This window comes from Pithys albifrons, chromosome 3 (assembly GCF_047495875.1).
Source record: "Pithys albifrons albifrons isolate INPA30051 chromosome 3, PitAlb_v1, whole genome shotgun sequence".
Lineage (NCBI taxonomy): Eukaryota > Metazoa > Chordata > Aves > Passeriformes > Thamnophilidae > Pithys > Pithys albifrons.
In genome coordinates, this window is record NC_092460.1 from 65,486,460 (window position 1) to 65,507,220 (window position 20,761).

The window sequence follows — 20,761 nt, forward strand, 5'->3', positions numbered from 1 at the left end:
TTTAAACATGAGAAAATAAGGCTGAAACTTATTGCTGTCTGTCTTTTCCTTGGATATCACCAGTGAGGTGCTAATGATGTACAGTTGTGTGCAGAGCACTTACAGTGGCACATCCACAACTGGCTGTGAAAACGTGCCAGTGGTTTGACAGAATGGTGCCAAGGAAACCCCCCGTTCTGCATTTGTTTGTGTGTGCACATGAACAGTTCAGCTGTGAAGAAATGAACAGCACAGAGCCAACAGCTGCAGAGACAGAACTGGCCTCTACCTGTATCGGTGGGGGGGGGAGGGTTTATGATGAAATACAATATTGTCCAGCCTGTTATTGGTGGTAGTTCAGGACCCAAAACAAAGATGTCTCAAATAAGGGTCCATCATTAAATGCCTCCCTGATTTGCTTCTAAAGCATTAGTTTCAGAAAGGTACTTTGCAGTATTAGTGCTGAAGATTACAGTAGCCAAATACTTAACAGTTACCTGTTCACATACATGGGTTTCTGTCAGAGCCTTTTCCCTGCATTAACTATGCAAATGCACTAAGTACCCTCCATTAATTTGCTTTGGTAACTCAAGTTAAAAAAGGTCTAATAATAAGTTTGCTGGTGTGATAGCTATACATTAAGCACAAGTCATGTCACTTGGTAAAAATGAAAAATTATTTCTATGCAGACAGTGATTTAAAATTATTTGTATGCAGACAGTGTTGTGTGCATCGTGCTGGTTTTAGTATTGATGACTTGTAGTGTGAAAATTGAAAGAATAGATCAACCATTATCAGAATGATAGGTACAAACCACCATCATTTCTGCACAGTAAAGTTCTATTATTGAACACTTGCATAGAAGTAGAGAAAAAGACACCACTTTAGAATGCATTTTGATTAATCATTTAGCCAGAAGCTTGTGCATGCCATTCATTAATTTTTTATCACTAAATAGATTTTAGAAGGGTGTAAGATGAAAGTGATTGAAAGCAACAGATGATTAGAGTCATGCTATGTAGCTGACATCAAAGTCTGATTAAAGTTTAAGTTGAAATAGTGCAAATTAGTGGACCATAGTTGAAGTGAGGTTTATTGTATGGATTTTGGATAGCAGAGATCAATCAAAAGCAGGAAATAAGAATAGGAGAACCGTGAAGATTTCCTGCAAAAAGAGCTACTTAGATTGCTCCATGGTTTCTTGCTTTCCTTGATTCAATCACAAGTTGCTTTGCTTGATGGTGTAAAATACACAAAATTCAAAATTTGTTAATTTTTTTTCTAAAGAACGGACGAATAGGGTTTGTTATGCCTGTCAACAACTTGTGTTGTACAGTCTAGACTACTAAGCTTTTTGATGCAGAATGAGGGAGGATTATTCCTCTGTATGTTTCCACTAGGGTCAGCATTTTAAACCAGTTTTCTGGAAGCTCTTTTTCACCTGTTCCTTTGTAATTTGATGTCAGTAGCTTTAATTTATGGTGTACTGAGCTTGAGTGTCCATATGCATGTGTTTCTGGAAATTGTCCTATGAATATGGAAGTATAAGCAATATTTTCAGTTATATTGTAAACAAAATTCCCACTGATTTCAATGGTAGCAGAACTGAGCTATCATGATCCATCTAAAAGTATGATGTCTGAGCTTGGTACTCAGTGAGGTTCCCTTCCTGAGCTCTTTTTCTAAGGAAGATGGGCTAAGCTTATTTTGAGGGTGCTTTCTCCCCTATCAAAGGAGGCTAAGTTAAACCAGGAGCCTGAAGTTTAGTTGGTTGAAGTGAGAGGAATCCCATCTAATGTGTTTTAGTTTTGCAAAATGAGGTTTTGACATCCGTATCATCTTGATGCAATAAATGCATGCAGATTTGTTTATATACCTAGTTCAGAAACCAGCTTTTTGCTCATATTCAATCCTGTTAAAATTTTTGTGTGCCAGTTCTGAGTTCAATTTTCATCAAGATTCTTATACAAAGTGGTTGAGTAGCTAAGTGCATAAAATCCAAATTATTTTCTTAAATTTTGGATGTAATCTTTTCTGACTAAGGACTGAAGGTGAAAGCAAGGAATAATGGATGCCATAGTTGTAGTGGTAATGTGAAGTCTTGGTGAGAACAAAAACCCTGACTTCATTTGGCCTTTTCAGTGTGTAATGTCACATTACAATAATATTCTATGTTGTTTGCAAGTTTGATATTCTAGTAGAATAATTGTGCAGCTCCCCAGGTTTACATAAATTCTCAAGTAACACCAAATTCCCCTTTGTGAATCTCTGAGTAGAAAAGCATCTTCTATTTCATGTGTCGATGCAGAGATGTGAAATCTAACAGAGTGTGGAATACTGGTACAATAATAATCCACATTAGACCGTTAATGTGGACTCTCTTTACTCAAGAAATTTTGATTTGTGGGTCATGAAAACAACAGGTATGTAATCCTGTAGAGCAGCACTAAAATAGGTTGTCCAAAACAATGCGCCGCACAGTCACATACACACTTTATAAACCAGTTATACACAGACGTGCAGACACACACAGTGAGGTCACCTGTGCTATTTTGGTAGGATAGGAAAGAAAGAAAAAGCTGATAATGCCATTTTCAGCTCTGAACTACAGATAATTTTCCACTGCAAACCTGAGATTACAGATATTAGTAGGCACAAGTCTGCATATTTGTTTCATGTTAACATTTACTATTTTTGAACATATATATATGTACATATATATATATACATACATATATGTATGAAGCATCACATAAAACCATATAGCTAGGTAGCATGCTTGATGTTGTAAATTTGGCATAACACATGCACCTGTCAGTCCTTTCCTATTATATTCTTTACTATTTCTGTGGCTGAGAGCTGTTCAATGACAAAAGATGTGTCTTTTCTGATTTCAGATAAAATACACTTTAAGTTCTTAATTCTCCAAATGTGTGTGCACCAGTGTAACTATTTCAGTGAATGACTAGGTCTTTAATTGAAATTCTGGTTAAAAGCAATAGTATATGAATAGATCATAAATTACTCTTAAATTTCTGAATTGAAATTCATATTTTAAATGCCAGTCTTGATAGCCATGAAAAAAAACCTGGCAATTCCCCTGCTTTCAAATATGTCTTCTAAAATAGGCTTATAAATGCCATTTTCAAAATTGTTTTCTGCAAAAATATTGCAGTGATATATGATGTTACTGCCTAATCCAAGTCTTCTGTACTGAGAGAACTAACAGGTAAATAAATGTTTGTTAGAAAAACTATTAAATATTCAAATGAAAAGAAGTTGAAAATTGTACCTTCTAAGACCCAGTCTGGCAGAGTGGTTTTTTCATTGTAACTCTGTAAATGCCAGAACCATGCTTTGGCCATGTGTTCACTCCTGTAAACTTCAAATTATTTGGGACAAATCTGATTATTAGCCATCTGTAGAAACAACATGTGGCTTGGTTCTAACTATGTGCTGTATAGCCCTATTATCCATAATTGTGTAATGGTTATGATCATCATTTGAAAAGGCAGAATACACAAAGTAAATAAATAACTGTGTTTGAAATATTTTCTAGGTTGCATACCATCCCAAAGAAATGGATATTATTTGTACTTAATAAAGATGATGCAATCGACCCTCTTTACTTAATCTTCAGAGAAGTCCTTATGAAGTAGGTTACTGTTTTATGAAGGGAGAAGAGTAGGAAAGAAGTGGCTAATTTGGTAGGAAGACAGCTGACACTGGCAGCAATTCCCATTGCTCCATGCTGGGCTCGTATCTCCCAGTTATTTTTTTCTCCTGCATGATGCAGGTGTGTTTCTGTGCTTACAGGCTTCATTTGGGAGTCGTGTCATTGGGATTGGACATAACCATATCTATCAGGGCTATAAACTGATCTGCAGCAGCTATGCACACAAAGCATATCCTTTTCCCAAAAAGTGAAAATGGAGTTGCAACACAATTCAAACATCATTAAATCTTCTGGAAGATGCCTTTGTAGTCTAGGGGACATTAATTCATATATTATCAAAAGATATAAAAGTATTTTATTTCTGTGATATATCAGTGTTGTATCCTTGCCAGCAGAGACTTGTATAACAATGTAAATGGGTTTTTAAGTGTTTGTTTCCATCCAGGGCTCTTTCAGCCCAGGCACTTCCCAATCTCATTGTTCCTTTGTTCTAGCGGATGTACAAAGCACTGAGTGTTTTGTTTTCTGGACCAGATAGATTAGATAAAGTCTGAATTTCTGAACTTCACCTTTTAGGCACGCAGCTTTCTTCTTTGCTCATGCACCTTAGAAGAAAGATTACCCAGGACAGTAGAAGTGCTTCTAAAAATGTAGATATCTTCTCTTTTCAAATTTGCCAAATAACACAGATTACAATGTTGATTACTTTTGCAGGACTGAAGAACAGCCAACCGTATCCTAACTAGTTGAAGTTATCGTGACTCTCCTCTCAATATCAGTCAAATTAAAACCTTTTCAGCTGTCTGTGCTTCTGATCATATATACTGCTTGAATTTATTTCTAACTCTAAAAGTTTGAGATTTTTGATTAGAACAATTGCCTTCAAGGAACAAGATTATACCCCCACTATTCACTTTTGCCAACATAATAGTCATTAGTGGCTTAGTATATATTGTAGGTGGGGCTGGTAGTCAAGCCTATTGTTAAGATTTCCTGACACTTTTCATTAAAACCTCCTGTTTCAATTGCTGTAACTGGGCTATTTTAACTATTTGGCCTGAAGTTTTATGTGCTTGGTCTTTAATTTTCATATTTAAGCAGATTTAATTTGGCCTTTAGAAAGCAGTCAAGAAAAGATAGTTCATCTTACTGATTGATTTTGTTAATTTTCATCTCTGTTTTTGAAGAGCATGAAAAACATCTCTATTGTCCAAAGCAAGAATTTGAATGTAAGCAGAGACATGAGTTCAAAGGGAAGCAGTGTTTTTTAGTCACAGAAAGGCTGAGGTTGGAGGTGACCTCTAAAGGTCATCTAGTCCAAGTCCCCTGCTCAAGCAGGGCTACCTGCATCCAGTTGCCCAGGGCCATGTCCAGTCAGGTTTTGAGTGTCTCCAAAGAAGGAGATGCTTCTTTGACATTCCTAATACACTTGATCAACAAAGTGTACTACATAAACCTGGCACCACTGTGTTCTCAGCAGAGTTTTGTAAGATTAAACCCTCTACACCATCCAGGCTTTGAAGAAAAAGCAGATTAAAGAATCCTAGGCTCTCCTACCATTGTATTTGTAGGGCAGGGGTAGGTTTGACTTTGTCTTTTCAGCCCTTACAGTGCATTTTTTAATTAAGTGGTCTCACAGTCTTTCATCCACTTTGTTCATGGAACCAAGCACCAATGACTGCATTGGAGAAATGGTCTTGTTCTTCTGCGTTTAAGGTGCTGTTCATGTAGAGACTGCAGTTCTCTTCCTGGATGCACACTCCCTGTCTGATGCTAGGCAAGAGCAGCTCAGAGTGTACTCTTGTGGATGGCAGATTTAGTTCTTAAATTGTTGGGAAACCCTTGTTCTTCACAGCTTATGAAGGCTTGATTTTGCTGCTTTCGTTTATTTTATGATACCTTTTTAATAGCCCATTGCTTAACCTTATTGGCAGACTTAAATGAAAATACTATAATACATCAACGTGTTATACATTTCTTGTAATTTGCATGAAGTTTTGTGAGTGATGTAATACACCTGGAGAATAAAAACAAGATTCTTTCTGTTTGGTCAGTTTGCAAACTCTTTAGAATGTATCATATTTCACAAGTGATTTTACCTGAGAGCTCCTTCATAAACAACATAATGAATGTTGAGAGTTTCTCAGAGAAGTAGTTTCAGTATTAGTTTATCCAATGTACTGTTTGTGGTTTTCTTAATTTATATGAACCATACTACAAAAGAGCAGAAGCATAATCTATCGAAATCTGATTGAAGTAGTCGCAACTAGTACTAAAAACAAAGGGTTGTTGTCCTTAAAGTTGTATAAATGCCCATTAATGATAAAGTGTTTAATCATAGTGTTTAGCATGCATGCTAGGAAATGAAAGCTACTGCTGCCATTTTATCTAGAAAGCTACATTACACCGAGGCACTGAGTGTAATTTGGTGGGTTTACATGTTTGCTGGTTTTTATTAAAGTTGTTACAGTTTTACTATCAGCAGATTTCCAAGCTTGTAATATACATCTGCAGTGAAAGTGTTCCATTATGTGTGTGTCTGTGTGTGTACAAATATACAAAAGTAACATTCTGAATTCTGCAGGACTCTCTAGTAGACTGGTTTCAGTGATACAGTGTTTATAAATAGAAAGAAAAAGACATTTAGAAAAGTATTAGCAGCATGATGATAATAAAGCGAGAGTTTTGGAAGTCGTTTTCTCCTGCTGTGTAAAATTTCAGACAACACCAACGCAAGAAATGTTTTACGTTTTCTCTTTTTTTTTCCCAACTACAGATCCCTTGCCACCATCTCGTTTGGAAATTAATAAGGAAAAGACTACACTCACAAGCTTGCAAGTTCAGTGGGATCCTTCCTCAGGAAAAGTGGACTTATATAACCTACTATTATTTGATCATGATAATAAAAAGATACAAGAAGTCTCCATACCAGGAAGAATTTCAAAATTAGAAAAGACTTTTTCTAGTCTTATCCCTGGGAGTAAATACAACATTGTCCTCAGTGCAGTTGCTGGAAATAAGACTACCCCAGAACTTCACATAAGTGGATATACTGGTAGGACTTTTTTACTGTAGTACATCTGAGTAAAAACACTTAGAGTATTCTGCAGTTCTGTGTTGTGAAGTTAGCAAATGAGTATAATTCTTCTACAGGACAAGTTCTATATATATTTATGGAATTGTCTATCGATGGTAAATAGAAATAAAACACAAATCTCCTACTAACATAAAGAATTGTTTGCTAAAAATGGAGTCATGTTGTTGTTGTGTATTTGGGATCGGCTTTTCAGTAACCGTAAAGAAACCAAACATATTTCACAAGTAAATCTATTCAAAATTGCTGAAATTGTGGAGATAAGATTAGGACTAAAGCATGTGTTTTTTTCTATACCAACAGTGCCATCCTCTGTGAAAAATATCCAGGTCAGTGTCAAGACAGACACTATCCATGCTTCATGGTCTCCTGGCCCTGGACATGTGGATCGTTACAGGCTGGTGTTACTGGATAATCATGTCACAGTTCATGAGAGTCATCAGGAAGATTCTCTGACCTCCTACACTTTTTCAGGACTTACAGCAGGCCACCTGTATAACCTCTCTATCATAACCCAGGCCGCAGGACTGGAGAGCAGCAGTTTTCAAACAGTCAGGACAGGTATGATTTCGGAATTCATCACAACAAAACAAGAAGATAAGGCCATAATCTAAAAATACTATAGGACATATTTCAGAATTACAGGTGATTCGTGTTCCAAGTTAAAGACACCATAAACTTACTTAACTCTTTAAGTTACCACTGCAACAAAGTTAGTGGCTAAATTAGCTTGTAGTGTGTCTGCAGCTAATTTAGCTGCGCTGCTAAATGTGGGCAGCGCCACTAAACATGTAAAGCTAAGTGTTAAGATTCTGAGCCCCAGTGCCCTGCTATCACCTCATATCTGTGAAAGAGGTTAATCTGACTCCTGTATCAACTTCAGTGAATTGAGGCAGTGTGTAGTCTGGTTATTTCACAGTACTGAAGACAGTATAACTCCATGAGTTATTCTCCGAGTTGCAAAATAGCTGCATTCCTGAAAAGGAAATCGATAAAAATTGTAGAGCAGGTTAAGAACTTTAAAATTGAATGTTGGTGGATTTGCATTTTTTGGTGTTTTGTTTGCTTGGTTGTTTGGATTTGGGATTTTGTCAGTTGTTTTTCCTCTCTTCACAGAGAAATACTGATTCACAGAACTAGATTTTTCAGAGTTTTTTCTTTTTCAGGACGGTTTTTCAGGATAGAGTCTGTGGTCATTAAGATAAAGATAAGATGACATCCTGTTAGAGTCTGATGTTTAAAACATGTATATAGGCAAAAACAGGATCATGCCTTTGATTTCCTTATTTCTAGGAAGAGCTAGGCCAGTTTCTTCTACAGAAATCTCATAACGTAAGCATAATTTAATATTAAATAAACAGTGTTGTCATGTCTGAGACACACACATGAGTGCTGTTGTCACCTGGGCTGTTTTGGGGATTACTCTTGTTTCATTTTGTTTCTTCAGACTTTTTTATTTCTTCCTGTTATGGGATGCAAAAATTTTAAATCTCACAGGTATCTTAGAACATAAAAGCACTCCATCTATTTTGCAGCATGGTCCTCCATTTCATTACCTACTGCGCCTCAGGCCTGAGAAATTATGATAATGGAGGTGGCTATGCTTTTCTTTTGGTGCAGCATTTGAATAAAGGAGTTTTATTCCAATCCTTTCTACACTAGTGTAAATCAGACATAGCTGCAGTAATGCTGTAATGTTTATCAAAATGTATGCAGGTATCTGTTGTTCTTAGGAGCACGTACATGATGGTCCAAATGACTGGTATGAGGGCAGACATGACTAAAAGATTTTCAGTTCCATGAAAAAAGAGTAGACATCATACAACGTGTCACACTCATAAGTGCAATTTCTTACACAGGCCTGGGTTCAATTTCCCTGTGGCCATACTTTGCCCTTTCACTATTCAGGCAAAATCGTTCATACTCCATCTTATATAACTGTTCAAAAGCAAAACTTAACTATGGAAGTTTGGAGGGAGCAGGTCTTATTTTTTTGTGGTGAATGTATTTTATTCTCTTTCTTATTTTCTTTTTTTTAGCCCCAGCTGAAGTCTTAGATTTGACAGTGACTAATGATGGCAGCTTAGATGCTTTAAAAGTTAAATGGAGAAGACCTTCAGGAAACCTCGATTTCTATAATATCACTCTGTCTCATCTTGGATCAGTTAAAGCAGTCAAAACTGTACAGCCACCAATCACGGAGACTTACTTTGACAAACTAACTCCAGGACGTCTTTATCAGGTTACTGCCCGCACAGTCAGTGGTGAACTGTTTACTGATGGGATGGCAACTGGCAGGACATGTAAGTCTTCAACTTCAGTAAGAACATTGTAACTACGTTGCTTGCATTGGCCTTGTAGAAAATCATTGTAAGACAAACCAAGAAGAGCACAGTACAGTTTCAGGAATAGCCCTTTCTGACTCCCTGGCAGTAGTTAAGCTGTCAGCCAAAAGCAGTTCCAGCATATCTTGTAAGCAGGCAACAATAGTGCAATTTGGACCTTACAGTTGAGTGTTACAAAACTGTTGCATGCTACTGCACTTGTGACCAATTTTATTATCTTGAATTCAACTTAGCATAGTATGTAAAATGAGTTACATTATGGGGAAGTGTGCATGTAGTCAAATTATTAACAGTTTTTTAAGTAATTTTGCAAGGCCTAGTCTTAGTCTTCTTTCTAGACACAAATCTACAAACTGGAAAAATTGAGTCTCAGCTTTCTTTACTATAAACAGCATGGATTAACAAAGGCATGTGGCAGCCTGGGTAGATATGGGTTACAAGTTTTTTTATTTTGTTTCAGAAGTAATAATTTTCTTTCGGATATCTCTTGTATACAAGAGTTCTGAACCTGAAAAATCCTGGCGTAATTCTCCTGCACTGTTACTGATCACAGAGGTGTGTTGTCTTCTCCACACCACCCTAACCCGAGCAGAAGTTAGATGGTAAAAAATGCAAAATGGGTAAAGAATGCATACATAAATTGTTAGTAGACTCAGAGCCAAAAAATAGAAAATGTGTATGTGTGTGAGAGAGCAGAGTATTTATTTTAGAATATACTTCTCATCTACAACTAAACAACTCATGTGAAAGGCACATCCTTGGCAAGTCTAGCTGCTATCCCATTCTCAGTGTAGGCTGAAAGAGCCCTGAAAAGTACAAAGCTGGACTGGTTACATTCGTGTCTGTTTTGTTTGTCTAACCTACCATTAAAGTCCTTTAAGATTACCATTTCCATCTAAAAGAAGAACTTCAGACCCTCACTCAATGCCACTCATCCCCCGATTTGTAACCTTGAGCCAGTGCTTTCAAAGTTGGGGATTAGAAGTCCCATTTTCAAGGATGCTGATCATGTGCAATTCCTTCCTTTCGCATAGACACCAAGAGCTTTGAAAACAGAGTCACTTCAGCAGAAGCTTAGTGACCTAAAGATAAATTTGTAAATCCAGGTTGTCAGGTCTACAGGTACTCCATGGTTCCCTCTGTAACTCACAGAGAGAGCCAGGTGCCCAAGAACATGATACACATAGCTGTGTATTCAGAGGGTACCTACAGCAGCAAAATCTGCTAAGGAATGTTGTGGTGAGAAATAAAGACATCTCAGAGAAACTTAGTACCATACAGGTGTAAGGATGTCCAGCCACCCTGGCAAAGCTGACCTTTTTCTGTGATGATATAAGTACATCTGTGCTTTCTAACAAAACACTGTATACTTTCATTCACTCAGCAATTGAAACATCTTCCATATTCACTGGCCTGTGGAAAGTGAAACTGCTGAGTATTTAGTGGTGCTGGTAGAAATCTTGTGATTCTGTGCTAGGTACTGAGCAATTAAATATTAACTAAGCCAGGTGAAACATGGCAGCATGATTCTGCCCTTGTAGTTTACAATTAATACTTGCTCATGGTCTCAGGGCTCCAGTGCTGATTTCTGAGTATCTTAATGCTAAGCTAGAAGTGTCCTGTCCTAAGGGTCTGCATCTGTCTTCCCAGTCTCTCTGCTTGGTGTGGTTAATCTTCAGTTACTCCATGAAAATCAGAAAAGCTTCTATGGTCCGGTGTGACCTGCAGCAGTAGGGCGAGAAGGCTGAGCATGTAAATTCAGGACTCTTGAAGTGCAGGACAGGACAGAGGGGATGCTTTAATGGGCCTTGGTTTTAACCTTGGTGCCTTACAGCCTGGAAGAATTAGGGCATACAAGGTGGAAAAAGCCATTAGACTTTGCATTTCTGCTGCTGAAACCAGAATTTGGCCCATAGTGATTGAGGTTCTGACCTTAGCTGTGAAAAACTGATCGACAGTTCCTAAACAAACTTAAGTGCAGGAAGCAAGAGAGAAGGTAACTGAAAACTGTGAGATGCATCCGAGAAGTGCACAGGGGAGATTTTGCCTACCCTAAGAAGGGTTCCCCATTTCTGATGTAAGAAACCAGCAGAAAAAACATGAGTGGTTTGTGTGGAGAAGAGTAAAAGTTATCTTTAAAATGAAAGCCAACCTTTGCAACAAGATACCTTCCACTGCCATAGTTGGTCTAAATACTGGTACAATAGCTATGCTGCGAGACAGGTTTTGCCAGTGTGCAGTTACATATCACCAGAAATTCACCAGAATTACCTTTTTGCTCTGTGTTCTTCCAGTTCCCCAGAAAGTTTCGGAGCTTCAGGCCAGTGCTAGTGGCTGGCTGAGGTCTTTGCGGGTGACCTGGGTGCCCCCTGCGGGAGACTGGGAGAGGTACCACCTGCTCCTGTGGAACCGCTCGGCCCTACTGCTCAACACCACCGTGGAGAAGGACACTACGGAGTACCTCATCCATGACGTGGGCCTCATCCCAGGGAGAAAGTACAGCGTGGATGTTGTTGTGGAAAGTGGCAATTTGCAGAGCAGGACTAGTTGCACGGGTAGAACAGGTCAGCATGCTCATCAGACAGTGTGAGACTGCAAGGCACATTCTCATCTTTCTTACCTTGATATATGTTGTAAATAATTTATGTTTATGGTCTTGCTTTTAATTGACTCAGCTAAGTAATGAATAGCTGGACTGAATTATCTTAGAGGTCTTTTCCAACCTAAGTGATTCTATGATTCTGTGATTAGGACATGGTCCATTAAATAATACCCAGCAGTGGGTGTATTGCAGTTGTGCATGACCCACACTCAGGTACATGATGTATCCGTTGTGAAGCACAAATATTATGTCCTCTTGTGCCTTAATTTTCTCGTACATTAACTCACAGTCTTAGAAAGGGAGTTGTATTGCAACGTGACAAGGGCAAAATCAGATTGGGGACTGTATTAGGTAACAGATGCCTGCTGTGTATGTGTGCACACACACACACACACATGCGAATACACACAGAAATTCACTGATCAAATTCTTTCTTTTATACCGCTGTAAACTTGAAGTGTCTCTCAAGTTGACTGAGGTATAAACCACTGCAAAATCAATGTCACTCTGACCCTATAATTTGCATCCTTGTTTGTTACAGATAAATTGGTGTAGATCTGTTTTACAGTACAAATGTCTTATATCCCTGTCTGGCACTGAGTTCAAGAGGAGGTTCACTTGACTTCCCTGCGTTTCCAGTTATACTAAAATACATATCCTGACATAAGTTTAAACCTAGGCATTACAGCCATAATACATTGCTGAAGTGTGCTGCTACAGCCCTTTACTGGAAGAGCAGCACAAATACTAGATTTATGGCTTTCTGGTGGAAGGTAAAGAATCTCTTGGTTGCAAATACTGTGTTACTGTCACATATCTGCTTTATGAAATGCCATGTGCATTTGATACAAAGTCCTGTTCACATCATGGTATCTGTGTACCTTTACAGCTCCAGAGCCTGTTCTCCAGCTCCGTGTAAAGCATGCTAATGATTCTTCGCTTAGTGTCATGTGGATGACCCCTATTGGAGAATGGGACAGCTATGTGGTTTCCCTGGGAGACAGTGATCTTACTATTGTAAAAAAAGGGCTTGCAAAAGAAGCTAAGGAATTCACTTTCACTGAGTTGACACCTGGAAGAAAATATACAGCTACCATCACTACCATTAGTGGGACTCTAAGCAACTGGACTTCAGTGGAAGGAAGAACAGGTATCATCTTGTCCTGTCAAATTGTTTTGGTCTTTATTTTTGTTAACTGTTAATGATTTTCTTTGTTTTGTAGTGAACTGAATTAATTTGGTGTCTAAATCTCAAAAGTCATGACCTTGTTTGTTTTCTCAGTAAAAAAGTTGTGTTTCTGAGTGTCTCATTCCTGACTGTCAGTTATCTTGCAGTATTTATTTAAGATTTGGGGGAAACGAATGTGTGATTTCTGACTAAAGAGTTTTCTGAAATATTGTGGTATGTCTAATCAATCTACATTAGCACAAAATTCCATATAAGAGGAACAATTTTCACTGTATTTTCAGGAAGATCACTTCCTTGATTCAAAGCATTCATCATCTGGGAAAGAAACAAACATCACCACACAGGAAAATGTCACTTTAGGGGGAACATTCCAAGGTTGACAGATACAAAACATATGTGACCTTGAAGATGTATTTTGAATCTTTCTGCTCTTCGGTTTCCAGAATCTGTATCTGTTATTAGGATGATTACTCTATCACAAGAAAGGTCCTATTCCCACCCCCTGCAGTGTGCTAATTTTGTGCACGTGTGCAAGTTTTAAACCATATGTGTTGCTTTACTCTGCTGGACTTAAGCACTCTCCAGTGCAAGCAAAGTTTTAAAATGTAGCTCTGGTCTGGCACAGCGCAGGGATAAACAAACTGCTAGTGTCTGATCTAATTATACCTGTGGCTTGATAGTGGTCCTTGCTTACATTTTGTTAGCTCCTTCTAAGGCCTGATACGTTTAACTTACGCTTTCATTTCTCTGCTATGTGATTAGATAGCTAGAATTCCACTTCCATCTGTCTTACGCCCCTTTAGGAGGGCTATTCAGGCATAAAAGTTACAGTGTCCCACTTCGTTACTATGAATCAAAGCTTGAAAACACATCCAGGGATAGTGTGTCAACATTACATGCAAAGTGAGTTAAAAGGAATGAACATAAATTAATTTGAACTAGGTTTTAATAAGCATTCCAGACCTCTGAATCTTCCTTGCAGCAAGACAGCTTACTAGGCTTGAAAAATATTGCTGGAAATATGGCAGAAATAGGTCTTACGTGCATCCCAGATTGGTCAGCTTCCAGTGAAACCTGAGATACCACTGAAACTGCATTTAGCACAGAAATGTGGCACTTCAGTGTCTTGTTGAAGCTTACTATGTTATGACAGCATTATAAAAGAGGAAGGATTTTTGATTCAGTTTTTTATCAACTTTTTTCCAGCTATGTGCCTAATTTCCTAGATTTCATTAATTATTGCTAATCCAGTACTATCTGTGCAAAAAGGCTGACATAAAACAAGAGATGAAGAATGCAGTTGCATTTCATAAAGCTGGAATCTTCTTTATTTCAGTTCAGCTTGGTCATGTAAGCAGAAATACTTACTAAGAAATAACTGTGCTTCCTTGATTTGACCAAATATTGTCAAATTAAATGAAGAGAGAGGATTTGGGGTAAAATTTTTGCAACATATTACATTCCTTTGTTATTTCTTTATCCTTTTTGGTCTGGCTAAAATCATGAGCTTATATTTAGATAAATGTTATGTTTGTTTAACAGTTCATCTTTTGATGCTATAAAAGTTGGTATCTTGCAGATCTTCTGATTTAAAAAGTAGAACCAAAAGCCTCCCTCTCAGTTATGCCCAAAATTAAGAATCTAACACAGTATAGATGTCTGTGCCTGAGGTATTCCTTAAACAAGTTTGCCATTTATTAGGAATGAAAGATTGGGAATAGAAGAGTAAAGGGAGAAGGAAAGATACAGACTGTATTTGAAATAGTTGTCAAAAACCCCCAAGAGGTTTCCTAAATTGATGGCTTTTGTTTAATGGTATTTATAAAATGCCATCTCTTTCCGTTCCCTGATCTTGAATCATTTTGGTCTGGCCGAGAAAAGCCTGAAAGAGCTTTCTGTGCCTTGGTTAGTTTCCCATAGATCACATCCCAGCAGACAGGAAGCAGTCCACAGATTATTTTTAGTCCTGTTGAGTCTGGCTGCAAATTGGAATGTTCTTTTGATGCACTTCCTCAGTGTGACTAAACTTGGTTTCTTTGGGGGATTCTGTTTTGTTTTGTTTTGTTTTGTTTCTCCTCAGTAACATTAAGACAATTTTCTTTTTAGTGCCAGCCCAAGTGACTGATCTGACCGTGACAAGTCAGGGATCAACCAACAGCTTGTTCACCAACTGGACAAGAGCACTGGGAGATGTAGACTCATATCAAGTGCTACTGATTCATGAGAATGTTGTCATTAAAAATGAGACTGTTCCCAGTGAAACCAACAGATATCACTTCTATTCTCTGAAACCTGGAGGACTCTATTCAGTTGTTGTCACCACTGTCAGTGGAGGGATATCTTCAAGGCAAATGATTGCAGAGGAAAGGACAGGTAAAAAAGGAAAATATTTCAGCATATCTTTTGTTAGTTCTTAAAAGCTGAATTTATTAAAGAGGATGGTTTTGTGATTAAGCCACTGCACTGAGAATCCAGAAATGTGGGAATTTCATTCATGCAATTCCTGTATTTGACCTCAGGCACACTGTGGGCCTAGATTCATGTAAATACAGCTTTAGGGACCTAACTGCTCTGCCTACAACAGGAACTCTATACAGCAGGATCCCTGTAATAAAGACAAAAGTGTACCCTGAGAGTAATGTACAGCTGTGATGGATGAATCACTCCTTGGGAGGGACTTTATTGTTCCATTGACTACACAGTGGTATAGGGTGATTGCTTCTTACTTAGGTGTGCCAGCTGCCTGCCTGAAAGTGGTGGGATGAATTTGTGTCTCAGCTTCTCATGACCCATTCTTCTTCTCTAATCTAATATCAAAGAAGGGTTAATTAGTCATTTTGAGGCCCTTCTGTACTGCATAGGACAGTATTTACTATTGCATCGAATTCTTTAAGTTTAAAGACTCATGAAATGTAAAACCAGTTCTTTGGATATTTAGATAGAGGAAAAATTAGACAAAACTGTGCAATTTACCCATTATGTGAATTTGGCAAACGCCAGGCATTCTGCAGTTTGCTCCCATGTTCTCCTTGAAAACAGCTATTTTCAGGGGAAAAAGCAAAAGCAAACATGAAAAAACATTTGGAGAAAAATAAGACTAAAAAGCTTAAAGTACATAAATATATTTTGTAAGATCTGGAAGTTTTGTCTCTGACAACTGGTGGCCAGCCCCTCTAGTGTGGTAAGTTAGTTCAGTGCATCAGAGTCCAGTGAAAATATGGAGGTTCATTATGTTTAAGCTCTGCCCCTGTAATAAATCTGAGAGTTTTCTACGTGAGTGATGGTAGTTCTGGCGACGTGGAGGCTTTATGCTTATCTTGAAAAACAAGTGGCATTCGTGTTTTGGCCACTAGGCGTCAGAGAACTCTCTGGAAATGAAACACATTGAGCTACGGGCCTCAGCATCCTACCAGCCTCAGTAGTTGCTGCAATTACTGAGGAACGGCAATTGAGAGGATAGCTCAACTTCTGGGATTTTAGAAGTGCTGGGGTCGTGCCACCAAAGGCAATTTTCTTCACTGTATTCAAAAAAAACAGATGAACGTTGCTAAGTGGGAGTCAATGCAGAACTTCTCAGGAGTCCCAGACTGCTTATTTTGCAGGGGATAGGATTCCAGAAGTTCTCACAACATTAAGAATTGATTACTTCAAGTCCTTTTTTGTTTTTTCTTGTTTGTTGCACAGTTCCTTCCAGTGTGACTGGAGTAACAGTAAATAACTCAGGTCGCAGTGACTACCTCAGTGTTTCTTGGCTGCCAGCTCCTGGAGATGTAGACAGTTACTTGGTAACACTCTCTCATGATGACCAGATTGTTCAGACTCTCACTGTTCCCAAATCCCTCAGCGAATGCTCCTTCAGCAGCCTTACTCCTGGGACACTTTACAATGTGACGATAACCACAAAGAGTGGGAAGTATGAGAATTATTCCTTCAGCCAAGAACGAACAGGTAAAGAGAGACTCTAAGCAAATCTAGTTGCTGTAACCATTTTGTATAGCCATTAGCAATGATTTATCAATATCTGGCCAGTCTGGGATAGATGACTAGAAGTTGGAGGGTCAAACAATAAAATTACAGCTTTATAGAGTTAATTTTATTCTTATGCCCCAGTTGCTGCTTTATGTCAGATAAAAATACTTCAGCATGAATAAAAGTCATGTGTCAGTCCTTATGAGTGAAAAAACATCATGTATCAGCTTTGGCTCAATTGTATTTTCCTGTCTGTAACCCCTTGGCTCCTCAAGTATATCCTGCAGAGCATCTCCCTATTAAGTTACTCAAGGACGGAAAGAATAGCATAGGCCGACTCGTAAAATGTTAGTAAGGTATCACAATAACGAGTAACATCCATATCAGCTGTTTTGGTGGTGTAACACACATATCTATGGTTTTGGTCATGCAGAGTTCCAGGGTATTACAACAGAAATAGTGAAATCTCAGAAAAGGATTACAATAATGATGGAAAACTTTTTAAAACATTCTCAAAGACTGAAAAGACTGAGACTTTACTCTTGGTAAACCAGTAGAATAAAAGAAAGATGGTAAGGGGCATTAAAATGACAGAAAGTATCAAGTTAGTGCAATTTAGTCTTCTAAAAATGTAAATGAAAATTTGAGGGGCAGCCATGTAAATGAGGAGAACCAAATTGAGGATTACTGTGAACCTCTGGAACTCAGTACTATAACCAAAGCTGACCAAGTTCCTTACAACCAAAAACTGGAAAGGCAAACCACTGTCATATGACATAATGCAGCCTGGAAACTGCAGTTACTATTTGATTACTTAAATCTGCATCATGGTCTTTTTGTAACTTGCTTACAGAGGTCTGGTAATTACCACAAATACAGTCCACTACCACAACTCCTGTTACTTCAGGATGTTATTGCTTTATGAATCTTTAACTGTGTTTTTTTCTTTTAGTCCCTTCAAGTGTTCAGGGACTTACTGTCAGCAATTCAGCCAGAAGTGACTACTTGAAGGTGTCCTGGTTACATGCATCTGGATATTTTGATAATTATGAAGTGATCATCAGGAACAACAATGATTTCATGCAAACAAAAAGTGTCCAAAAGGATGAAAATGAATGTGTGTTCACTAATCTGGTCCCAGGGAGGCTTTACAGTGTCATAGTCAGCACGAAGAGTGGGAAATACGAAACTAGTGAAAGGGTCAATGGGAGAACAAGTAAGTAAACATCCTGGAAACATTCTGAGACACACCAGAGGGTTTGGGGTTTTTTTGTTTACCATACTGAGGCACAAAAAACCTGATATGATTTTAACATAGAACGTTGACTGTGTCTCTTTGAATGTGTATGATTCCAAATACGGAAAGCAGTATTTAGTTTATGACCAGTGTTTAAGTTACAAACATAGAAAAAGTGAAAGAAGAGACGTGTGCTGTGAAATTGGACAGCAAATCTTGAAACACTGAAACTGAAAAACAGTGGTATGGTTTTCCACATAAGCTTAGTATTTATAATTAAATTATCCCAGAATGTACAAAACAGGTTTTTTTCTGGTCATGGAAATGTATAAGGAAGAAGATAAGACTAGACTTCATTCTACTCAAACTACACCAAGAACTGGAATTGGAGAGCAAGGGGCAGAAGTGGTACGGTAGCTAGTTGTGAGCCAGGAGGGATCTGGATGCAATCTGCCTGCCTTCACCTAGCACTGCATGTGAGTTAAGGAGCGGTGTTGAGAAACGGAGTTTATTAGCTGGGCAAAAATAACTGACCTGTGTCTGATGGGAGTTGGAAACTGCGCATTGTGGTGCTGCAACACACAGATGGATTGCCTTGTCTCTACACTAGCTCAGGCCTCTTTGCACTGTATTTGTTGTACATGCAGATCTTAGTCAGGTTTTTTTGGCTAGGCAAACTCCCTGCAGGCTCCATTATTACTCATTTATTGGTTTTGTGCTGATAGGTTGGGGACTTCTATTCTGAAATGGGACCTTCTATTGTTAGTTGGGGTGAGAATCACCCAAATAAGTGCAATCTACTGCTTTTCATAGGGAACTAAATCAAAAGTTTTAGCTCAGAAGCATGTCTTCAGAGCTGTTAGCTTTATGCTGTGATCTGTTAGTAAGTACTGAGAAGTTTCCCATCTTTCTTCTCACCTCTTCAGTGCCAGAGTCAGTCAAGGAACTGACTCTTAGTAACAGGAGCACAGAAGATCTGCAGGTAACTTGGTCAAAGGCTGAGGGGGATGTTGATAAATATGAGATTCAACTTCTCTTCAATGATATGAAGATCTTCCCACCCATTCTCCTTGGAAACACCATTGAGGAGTATTGGTTCACAGCTCTGACTCCAGGACGTCTATACAAAATTCTTGTCTTGACCATCAGTGGAGATGCACAGCGTGCTACTTTCATAGAAGGCCTAACAAGTAAGAAATAATGTATTTAAAATGTGTAGAGGCTTCTCTAGAACGAAGGACTGAAAATCAAGGGTGAACCATGATCTTATCTGATATCCTGTAACACTGGCTCAAAGACAGCAGATGTCATGGGAAATCACACTAGTACTACAACCAGCTCAATCTGTTGCTTAGTAAACAAATGTCACACTTACCAATATTTGATTACTGGCAGATAATCTGATTTGTTGCATGGGAATGCTATTGAGGTGTCAGCATTTGGGTTTCTGTTAGTCCCATGCACACTCGTTGTTTGCTATCTATTTTACACCTCTGTTGTCCACCTGAAATGAGTGGGTAAGATAATAACTGCAAAATGGCTTACTAACTGAGGGTACATAAAGATTTTTGATTTTTTGAGATGTTTTTAAAAATATCATTTGGACAAAAGGGAGGTTATCCAAATAAAATGAGGCAGGAACTTTTCAATGTTACATTTTCTTTACTTTTGCTCCTGTAAAAACAGATAATTGCTTTTTTAAATTGGCATAATCCTACACAAATGTCTTCAACTTTACTTGTATTTACCCATGAGTGAAATTACTTACACCTGTAAATGATCTTTGTCCTTTGAATCATTCGCTGTGGTCATTAAAAAGGTAGAAATTAGAAATTCTGAATCAAACAGGAAATTTGTGAGCAGATGCCTTTTTGTTCCCTTTTGTTTTTTTCCCAGTTCCAAGTGTGGTCAGAAACATTCACGTGTCACCTAATGGCATGACAAACAGCCTGAAAGTGAGCTGGACTCCTGGAAGTGGAGATGTTGATTCCTATACAGTGACTATATTTCAGCAAAACCATCAGCTTGATTCTCAGAGTGTCTCCAAACACATTTCTGAGCACATGTTTCTCAAATTGGAAGCTGGGGAGCAGTACCGGGTGGTGGTGCAATCTAACAGTGGCACCTTGCACAACAGCTTACAAGCTTTTGGGAGAACAAGTATGTTTCTTTGCATTATGTCTTCCCAGAAACTGACCCTTATTTAATAATGTTTACAAATGTACCATTGGGTATTGGGATACCCAGACTCAGGAAGTTTTTATCTCAAAGAGCATGAGTCGTGACTCTTGCAAACTTAGGTGTGGATCTATTAATACCAGTGAGGTGCGTCACGTGAGTAGCTTTACCTGTGTGAATGTGCATGGAATTCAAGTCCCCAGCCCTAAGTCTGCCTTCATGGGATGAATGAGGTTCCATCCCTCTCCAGTCCTGTGCCTGTACCCATCTGACACATATATCTGCTCTATACAGTCAAGTATTGTGTTCTAGCAGAGCCCATGGCATGGTCAAGGCTTGTTGGACAGTGTATTCCTCCAGTATCCTGCATGTCAGAACATACAAAACAATGCAACACCTTGTTTTTTAATCTATCCTCTCTCTTTAGCACCTGCATGTATTAATTATCCGTGGCCTTGTGCAATAGCTGCTGGCTAACATTTTCTATTCTGT

At 38.4% G+C, this 20,761-nt stretch overlaps 1 protein-coding gene across 3 annotated transcripts in view; it reads left to right on the top strand.

Moving 5' to 3' along the window:
- PTPRB (protein tyrosine phosphatase receptor type B) overlaps positions 1 to 20,761 on the top strand; it is a 61,877-nt gene that overhangs the window by 15,377 nt on the left and 25,739 nt on the right. For all 3 annotated transcript variants that reach the window (XM_071552225.1, XM_071552224.1, XM_071552226.1), the window contains 10 exons: positions 6,432 to 6,710; positions 7,053 to 7,310; positions 8,789 to 9,052; positions 11,389 to 11,658; positions 12,586 to 12,846; positions 14,992 to 15,258; positions 16,570 to 16,833; positions 17,807 to 18,070; positions 19,018 to 19,281; positions 19,988 to 20,251. In XM_071552225.1, coding sequence (XP_071408326.1) covers positions 6,432 to 6,710; positions 7,053 to 7,310; positions 8,789 to 9,052; positions 11,389 to 11,658; positions 12,586 to 12,846; positions 14,992 to 15,258; positions 16,570 to 16,833; positions 17,807 to 18,070; positions 19,018 to 19,281; positions 19,988 to 20,251 — 2,655 coding nt within the window. The remainder of the gene's footprint in view (positions 1 to 6,431; positions 6,711 to 7,052; positions 7,311 to 8,788; positions 9,053 to 11,388; positions 11,659 to 12,585; positions 12,847 to 14,991; positions 15,259 to 16,569; positions 16,834 to 17,806; positions 18,071 to 19,017; positions 19,282 to 19,987; positions 20,252 to 20,761) is intronic.